Source organism: Myotis myotis, unplaced genomic scaffold (genome assembly GCF_014108235.1).
Source record: "Myotis myotis isolate mMyoMyo1 unplaced genomic scaffold, mMyoMyo1.p scaffold_m19_p_16, whole genome shotgun sequence".
In the NCBI taxonomy this organism is placed as follows: domain Eukaryota; kingdom Metazoa; phylum Chordata; class Mammalia; order Chiroptera; family Vespertilionidae; genus Myotis; species Myotis myotis.
Genome location: NW_023416320.1, coordinates 34,443,075 through 34,452,805, shown reverse-complemented (window position 1 = coordinate 34,452,805; position 9,731 = coordinate 34,443,075). Strand labels below are relative to the sequence as shown.

Sequence of the window (9,731 nt, the reverse complement as noted above, 5' to 3'; positions counted from 1 at the left end):
CTGAGCCAAACTGGTTAGGGCCACAAATAATTTTTCTAAGCTATTTTCCAATGCCTACTTCTAATAGGAGAAACTTGATAGCCTCTCCACTTAAAACAACTAAATTTAGTTGCCATGAAATGAGACAATTTCTATAAATATTTTGACTTTAATACATCCACAAAAACCCTCCTCATTTATGTCTATGCCAACACTAATCATTTTCATTTTAGTAATATAAACTGTCTCTATTCACTTCTGAATTCAAACAACACATCTAGTTAGTTTTACAATGCATTCACCTTTTGTAGTTTAGTTAAAACTTAAAAAATTCAATTGAGCCCTTGCTGGTTTTGCTCAGTGGATAGAGCATTGGCCTATGGACAATTACTAGTGGTCCATGAGGTCCAAAAGATTGGTGAGCGCTGGTATAAGGAAACCTTTGTAGCAGTAGTCACCAACCAGTGGTCTATGAGGTTCAAAAAATTGGCAACCGCTGGACTAAAGTGTCCCAGATTCAATTCCGGTCAGGGTCACATGCCAGGTTTAGGGTTTAATCCCCAGTGGACGGTGTACAGAAGGCAGCTGATCAAAGATTCTCTCTCATCATTGATGTTTCTCTCCCTTCCTCTCTGAAATTAATAAAAATATAGTTTAAAAAATAATCTCATCCAGAATTTAACATTTTACACAATTATTAACACAAAATTAATCATGGAGTTAATTGTAAAATATAAGATTATAAAACTCCTAGGTAAAAAAAACCCCACAATTTATTGTTTAATACTTCAAAATTATTTGGATGTATGAAGATGCTTCTTCCCTTGGGACCCTTTAAACAACTTGACTAATGGATTAATAAGAATAAACCATTATAAGACTAAGTTGTTAAAAACTTAGCATTTATTTAAGAGTTCATACAGAGTAAAGTTGTATTTATGTTCTGAAGGAGGCATTATGGTGGGACAAATAAAACAAATAAAACATATATATGTATATATGTATATATGTATATATACATACATATATATTTAAATACGTGAAGTTGTGTCTCATTGGATACATGAGAAAGTAGATGGTTCCTGTGGAAAGGTTTTTTTTTTCTCCTCAATTACAGTGCTTGTTACCTGCATATCTAAAACTAGATTAGAAAAATGTCACAATAAATGTCCTAGACCTTCAGCCTTCTGGACTATGAACGTGTCACCAGAGTCAAAGAACATTTCTAGATATACGTCCAACAACATATATTATGGAAAGATGAAACCTTTGTGAAACATATCTTACCTTTGGTCAATGATTTACCTTTTGTCCATATATTGATAAATCAGTCACTTCTAAATTAATAGTGAATTTCACTAGCCATATGCATTGTTAACAAGGAAAGAGAATAAGAGCTACTATTATATAATAACAAAAGCCAGTGCCTATTAGCGATAAGAGTATAGTGCCCACTTTTTTCAACACTTGCCACTTGTTACTGACACATGCTCACACATACCACACTGACACATCCTTCATACTGTTTCCCACACAATAAAAGATTTGCATAAGATCAACTTTCTTTTTCCCAGTGCTTTCTGCAGCTGTTTTCCCTTAATGTGTTAGATAAATCATCTGGAATTAAAGATTTTTCTTTTGTTGCAGAAATCTTGTTCCAAGGTCCCTTTCATCATTTACATCATATTAATTTCATCTAGGTTCCATTTCAGCCAGGCAGACAGCGGGGCAGCAGTTGGAATGAACATCATTCGTTCAGGGAGTTCAACCAGGAAAAGGAGAAGATATGGCGAGCTGGCTCAGAATCAGCTCCATTCCCACTCCCTGAAGCTGCAGCCTGTCCCTGGAGGGGAGGATCCTCAAATCCAATCTGCAACAAAAGAAAATCTGAATGAGAGGAGGAAGAGGCTAGTTCTTTTGGGGTTGGTCCAGCCACTTTTCTACTGAGGAGAAAGGATCATCATAATAATAATTATCTAGAACATAATTATTATTAGGGATGGAAAGCAAGCTCAGGTTATTTTGGCCATGGTCAAGAGCCATGAAAAATTCACACACATGATCCAAAAAGGGGCAAAAGTAATGCATGCAGTGGGAAGTTCTTGAGAAAGAGTCCAGGCTATCCATACTTTTATTTTATTTTATTCATTTTTTACAGAGAGGAAGGGAAAGGGATAGAGAGTTAGAAACATCGATGAGAGAGAAACATCGATCAGCTGCTCTTGATCCCACTGGGAATGTGCCCGTAACCAAGGTACATGCCCTTGACCTGAATCGAACCTGGGACCTTTCAGTCCGCAGGACCAGGCTCTATCCACTGAGCCAAACCAGTTAGGGCGATCCTACTTTTTTTAAAGGCCACTTTTACATTATTTACTGAAAGGAAAGTTGCTATGAAGCTAATGGGAATTTGGATTTAGAAAAATCTGCAGAATAAATAAAATCCTGTTTTAAATGACATTGTTACATCACATGATATTGCAGGACAAATCTCTGCACTGCTAAAGTAAGAATTTCTACTAGGATGTGAATATATATAGCATAATTTTTGCAAAAATGCAAGCTTAGTTTTGAGCAAATCATGAATGAAAGGACTTGTTTTCTTTAGACCATAAAAATCTAATAACATCAATACTTCTAAAGAATTATCTGTCTTTTATAAATACCACTATAAAAAACACTTCTCTTTGATAGATAATTTTGAAGTAATTGTTCAAGCTAATCTATAAGTGAAATTTACAGAGTAGGGCAAAAATAACTTTACAGTTATTTGTATGGAAGATAATACAATAATCAATAAATAATAATACAAGAATAAACTCCATATTTCACATATTTACAACTATAAACCTACTTTTGCCACACCCTGTATTTATGTTGTTTTGAGTTTAAACTATAACTTGGTGAAATGAGAGACAATTATAAAGACTCCTTGTTGAGATGCAATTTGATGTATAAACTCAAACTCCTTACACTTAAAGGGACCATGACAAACTCGGGTCTTCCTAGGAGAACTACCAAAGACAGGCCTTAAAACACCATTGATTTCAAAGCAATGAGGTAGGCACATGCATTCAATTTAGATAGTCCTTGTGATTTTATGAAGCTGCTATATGAATGGACAGTACCTATCACAGGCAAAGCAGAACTTGGATAAATACTACTATGTAGTAGTTTTGTTGCCACTCAAACTACTTTCAAGTGAAAAATGAGTGCTTGTCCTGCACTTTACCAGATTTTACCCTAAATATATGTTTTGGGGTACTATTTCAAGTTCAGGAAAATTATCCCAGGTCCTTATGACTTTGGAATTATCAACCCTTGGCTATGCTGCTCCCTAAGATGATGAAATCTTATTAGCCACAGTAGAATAAAACAGAGGCAGGTGGTTTTCTATGAAGGAACAGTTGAGACATCAAGTGCAGTTGGGCTTTTACCAACTGAGGTATGAGCTGGCTACCTCAATGTGCTTGAAGTTGAAGTGGAATGAACATCATTTTGACAGAATCTGTGCCTATTTATACACATCAAATTCGTCTCCCCACCATAGTCACCTTATGCTCACAAATCCTAAAAAACAAACAAACAAAAAACACAACCACTAAGTAAACTGGGCATGTAATTGATGTGTAAAATACTTTTTCCTAATCATTCTGAAGGAGTGAATATGAATTCTGCCGGGAGGAACAGACCATCAAGTCCATTTTGTAGCTTCTTTTCCTCGACAATTTCTAATCTAAAAAGCTACCACAGTAGCTTTTCTAAAATATCTAAAGGATGATGCTAGTTGGATAAGGTATTTTCTGCAAAGGTATATAGTCTTTGAGAAACTGCTGGTTGCTAACAAACCATTTGGGACTGCTTTCAGAATTTCCATATATTTTTTGTGCTTTTCTGTACTCAAGTTTAAAATCTTTCATTTTAAATGTTGTTAGTTGCTAATACCCTACAGCCTTCAAAACTTGATACTAAACAGTTTGCTGCTTTCACACCCTCATGTTCTCAGTCAGTTATGAGATTTCCTTTCAAACAATATGGACCTTATCTTTCAGATAAGCTGTCTTTCATGGAAGAAAGGCCAGGGCCAGAGTGGGGGGCCAAGAGCATAGGTTATCCAGAATATCTTTGGGAGAAAAATATTTAAAAATCAGGGGCAAGGATGTGGAGAAAACGAAACTCTTTTGCTGTTGATGGAAATGTAAAATGGTGTAGCTATGTGGAAAATAGTAAGATGGTTCCTCAAAAAATTCAACAGGAAATGACCATATCATCCAGCAATTCCATTTTTGGTTATATACTCAAAAGAAATGAAAGCAGGGACTCACACACTTGTGTTTATAGCAGCCCTATTCACTATAGTTAGGAGGTGGTAGCAACCCAAGTGTCATCACTGGATGAATAAACAAAATGCGGCATGTACATATAATGGAATATTATTCAGCCTTAAAAAGAAGGGAAATTCTGGCACATGCTACAGAAACAGAAATTTTTAGGGGTGAAAAAAGACAGGTTTAGGAAATTTTAGAAATTAAGGTGACCATAGAAGAAGCACGGGGCTGCAGAGCAGCAGAAGGTATATTTCCATAGAATAGGAGAGCTGAAAAGCTGCAACAGGTACATTTCCATAGAATGAAGGAGCTGGAAACAGCAGAGGGTCTATATTTATAAAATAAAGGAAAGGAAGCCCCTCATCCAGAAGAAGAAGAAGAAAGCACAAAGGAAATAGAAAAACAATAAGGGAAGAGGGGAGGAAAACCTCACATGTCCCATGTGTGGTTTGACCTTGGAGCTCAGGAGTTACTATAGTAACCAGTCTAAGGGGATAGTGACCAATCAGAGGGGATATCAAGGCACAAAGATGTACAGCCTTTATAAACTGTGGAAACAGGGACTCGGTGGGACTATTCCCCCTCCCCATGTGGGAGTCTCTACTTGTTCTTTAATAAATTTCCACCTTTGCTATACCACCTTCTGTCCATGGACAACGAGCCCGGGAACCATTCTGCCCAGAGGAACACCAAGTGTTCTGGTCCAAAAATTCCGTTTCACTACAACATGGATGAACATTGAGGACACTGGCTAAATAAAATAAGCCCATCAGAAAAAGACAAATACTGTATGATTCCACTTATATGAGATATCTAAAGAGGCAAATTCATAGAAACAGAAAGTAGAATGGTGGTTGACAGTGGCTAGGGGTAGAGGGCAATGAGGGGTTGTTTCAGTTTGGGTACAGACTTTCATTTTTCCAGCATGAAAAAGTTCTGGTGATTAATTGTACAACAAAGAGAATATACTTAACACCACTGAAATGTAATTTAGAAATTGTTAAAATGGTAATCTTTATGTCATATATTTTACCACAATTATTTTAATTAGGAGACTTCACATTAAAATCTGAATTTGTAGGTTCTCTTGACAAAATGGAAATGTAGCACCCAGAAATAACCTGCATGGAGTGCTGAGCAGCGCTGCTCCTTTGAACAGAGTCTCTCTCTCTCTCTCTCTCTCTCTCTCTCTCTCTCTCTCTCCCTCCCTCCCTCCCTCCCTCCCTCCCTCCTTCCCTCCCTCTCTCCCTTTCTCCCTCTCTCCCTCTCTCCTGCTTTGCTTTTCTCAGTGCCCACAACCCCCTTTGCCTCCCCGATGCAAGCCTGGTTTCAGTGGCTACTTATCATTGTGCTTGTACAATTGCTGTGCTCAGAGCAGACTTAAGAGGAAAGCAAATTATATCTTGTATTTATGCATCTGTCAGCATTTTCTTTTACTTGACCTGCTTTTCCATTAATGTTACCTTCTTAGTCAGAAGGGCAACACCAGCTTGTTGCTCTTAATAGAAGGCTAGGTTTAGTAGGAAGATGTCAAAGAAAAGAGAGTAAAATGCTCAGTGGAATATTTGACTTGATTTTTATGCTAAGTGTGATGAATTTTTTTTTTAAAGCCAACATGTTTCTTGTGGCAAGATTCTTGAAAATCAAAGCATGAAACTGCTTTCATTGTTCAATGAGGCCAGTTGTGTTCCTGGGCATTTAGCATAGGGAATATAACTGGGTGCAGATTGGTGAACATGCTCTTGCTTTGGCTTGTGGGCAATGCCAGCAACCCCTTTTTACCTAAATGGTCCACCAACTGAACAAAAGTCAACAGATGCTTTCCTGACATTCATTCTGGCACAAGTCTGGGTAGCCACATTAGGAGGAAGATTATTATATTTTTGACCAACCCAAAGTAAAAGGGTGAGCTCTGCCAGGTCATTTTGATCAGTAATCAGTGCCCTCAGGCTGCCTCTAAGCTTCCTAAGACTCCAGCCCTTCCCCTAAGGGCCAGCCTCAGCCCTTCCCCAAATGATCATCCCCTATATCACCCATGATCCTGATCCATTAAAATGTATCAGTCTTGTGTCCCCTTCCCTCAGGCTTATCCAGTGATAGTAATTAATCTGATTAACTGAATTACAAGTAATATATTAATGGGTTACAATGGCTTGATGTACACTCCTGCAAGATAACATTTTGCCTAGAAATGTCCATGTCTTATCCTATGAAACTCGTTACTTTGTCTTGTGCTAGACAAATCAGTCAGAGAGGTTCTCAAAATCTGTGGGAGGTGATAGTATTATTATACCCAATTTACAGGTGAGAAAACTCAGTTTCAGAAAGGTTGAAGAACTTGCTCCAAGTAATTCTAAGATAAAGTGCTGAGAGTTGTTAATAGTGACCACAAATTCAAAGAGAAAGGGGTTTCTGGTGTTGTTGAGCAGATGAGGCTCAGGATGGCCCACTCCACCCTGGAAGTCAGCTAGAGAGGCAGGAGGCCAGCAGCATGGGGTGCAACTGCAGGATAGAAATGCTCTCATTTGCAATAGACAGTCCTATCCCTGCAAGCAGTGGAGGCCAGAAACGCCCTCTGCCCTCTGGAGGCTGTGCCAATGTGTCATGAATAGTGAATCAAAGCAAGGGAACCTTTGGTCACACTACTTTTGCTTCAGTCACATCAGCACAGGTGAAGTGGGGATTCACCCACTTTCCCTAGATGTGGGCTTGGCCTCTATTGTGCTGTACACACACACTCCATAGGGAAAGACGAGGCATCATTGGGCACTAAGCTCCAACTTCTCTGTGATCTTGAGCAAGTCACTCATCCTCTATGATCCCTCAATATAAAATGGAGAAGTTTAGCAATTCCTTATGTACAGGGTGGTTGGGAGGTTTAAGTGAGAGAATCTCTATGAAAGACTTTGTAAATGATAAAGCAATATGTACACATTAGTTTCAGCAGTTGCCACACAGAATTGGTTTTTTAGATGCGTTAACATTATGGTAGATTAATTCTTATTTTTGTGGGCTGTAGTGGGGACAAAGGCATTTCATGGAAATCACTGAGATACATAAATAAGGATAGGAAAAAATCCACAGGATGTACAACACTGATATCGGTCTTAGATTTAATGAAAACAATAAAACAATTTAAAGACACAGGAAGCAAAACTCAATTAGCAATGTCATAACAACTTCCCCGGAGAGCTCTCTCTGGTACCTGTGTTACAGTTTTCATGGAATTGTAGAGCTGTAAGCATAGGTTGCCAGGGGAAATGAATTCATTACATTGCTAACACATAATTTACATTATATTTTCCTTTTTAAAATGGATACATCCATTTAGCTTCCTATTAGAGTGACATTTACTAAGGATGCTATTTGATCCTGAGAAATTTAGTCTATATTTTTAGTATAGGTTTGTTTGTTTTTTTGTCCTTCTAGAAAAGCCCCCAATTTACAATTATTAGGATGTCATTTTTCCAGCAAGGCTTAAAAAATATCACAGAAAAAGAAAATTGCAATTATACGATATAAATGAAAGAGCATTAATAATGTTAATGTAATGGCCTCACTAAAGCTTACTTGTTTAAGAAAAACCTTACTCTCTTCTATAATTTTTCTATGTAAAAATGCGTGTATTTCATTATTATAATGTCTTATGATTTCCAGGATTATTAAATCCAGGACAATGTTAAGCAGTAAATGCAGACCAGTCCTGACCACTAGTTAGTTTTCTATCTATTTTTTATAAGTTCTGAAATTCCAGCACAGTAAGGACACAGGGCGTATCAGTGAGTTGTAAGCTTGAATCTCCTAATTCAATCGCTCTCAGTAGGGATTTCTGTTAGAAAACAGTTTGACAACCTGAATTTCTCAATTAAATTTAGAGAACATAGTTACATTTTCATTCATTTCTGCTGTTCTGGAAAATTAAAGAGATCATTTCAAAAAACACAGAACCTAGAGTCACACTCGTGGGAAATCATGTTTTTGATCTCCTGCTTTATTTTTTTAATGTCCTTATAATAACTTGTGAAATTAATCTTTCTCAGAAAAGAAGCCTTCCAGCCCTCTAGCCTCAGGGATCTGTCACCTCTCAGTCTCTGGTAGCAGCTGGAATTGATATTTGCCCTTGAAATCAAAGATCTGGTCTCAAAGGTTATTCACATGAAAATGGTTTTATCTTTTTTGAGAGTGACACCTTGTGGAGACCCAGGGCTCCCCAAGGATACTTTGGCCTATTGCTCATTCTAGTTTAGGAAAACATGAATATTTTCAAGGGGACTGAATCGTGGGATGATGAAAAATTTGATAAGGTCTTAGGTCTCTGGACACATATTAGTTTCTGAGAGCCTAGGAACTAAACCCTGAGCTTCAAGAAGACTAAAGAATCTTTGTTAGCTCCCAAGTATCTTTTAACCATTTAAACCATAGGTCTTTCTCGTTCCTTCCCTTCCCTTTTCTTTCCTCATTTTTTTCTCAATTGTTTAAAAAATTTTTCCTCTGGAAGTACCTTTATAGAGCTTGATCTCCACACATCCTTCTGCTATTTTAGAATGAAGAGCTCACAGGAGTGGGTGACCCACATTGTTCCTCAGGTTCTGTCTCTGAGCTTATGATATGTAGAGAGGAACACTTAGGACAGAAGGGACAAACTGCACCTTCTTAGATTTGGAACCTTGGACCTTCTTCACTAAGAAAACAAGCCTGGTTCTCGATGTCCCTGGCTCTTGACAGGGTCACCTCTGTGGAAACAGGTTTAGACAAGACAAGGAGTGAACTCGAGTACAGGTGTGCCATGAAAGTGTAAAGAGACATTAGCTCATAATGCAATTTACATCAAAGCTAAAAATAGGAACCCACAGACCAGTGACAACTGATCACCAGATTGTAAAGTTCAGCCTAGTCACTTAAAAGCATCGGGAACCTCAGCCATCCCAGCCTTTGCTATATTTGACTTTGTGCATGGCTGGAGGGGGGGAGGGGAGACAGACTTGTTAGATTTAGGCCATGAGGACTTCGCTATGGCCAACCATTTGGAATGCCTTGAGGATTGTCAGCACCTTCCTCCTCCAAGTTCTATCCCACCTGCCCCCTCTCTTTTCTAAGCTGCCTTAAAAGATAGTATATGTGAATGAAGACTCCTCTTTATAGCCATTCAAGTAGGCAGACAGAAAAAGAGGAAAGGTAGAAAAGAAGTTATCTTTTTTTTTTAAACATTTACCTAGGGATTAATTCTTCAAGAAAATATAACAATATAGCAATGCTAAATGTGAATGCACCTAAACAGAGTTTCAAAATTGATGGAACGTAGAAGATAAGTGGATAAATCCACAATTATAGTCAGATATCTCAAAATCCCTCTCTCAGCAATTGATAAAACAAGTTAAATGGAAATCGGTAAGGTTATAATACACTTGAACAACACTACAAATC

General features: G+C 37.8%; 1 protein-coding gene across 7 annotated transcripts in view; it reads right to left on the bottom strand.

Moving 5' to 3' along the window:
• Window positions 1–867: 867 nt before the first annotated feature.
• Window positions 868–9,731, bottom strand: part of TRIM55 (tripartite motif containing 55) — a 35,467-nt gene continuing 26,603 nt past the window's right edge. For 4 of the 7 annotated variants that reach the window (XM_036338395.1, XM_036338400.1, XM_036338397.1 and 1 more), the window contains one exon: window positions 868–1,849. In XM_036338395.1, coding sequence (XP_036194288.1) covers window positions 1,727–1,849 — 123 coding nt within the window. In that variant the 3' untranslated portion in view covers window positions 868–1,726. The remainder of the gene's footprint in view (window positions 1,850–9,731) is intronic. The other 3 variants (XM_036338396.1, XM_036338399.1, XM_036338398.1) reach the window with 1 other exon arrangement.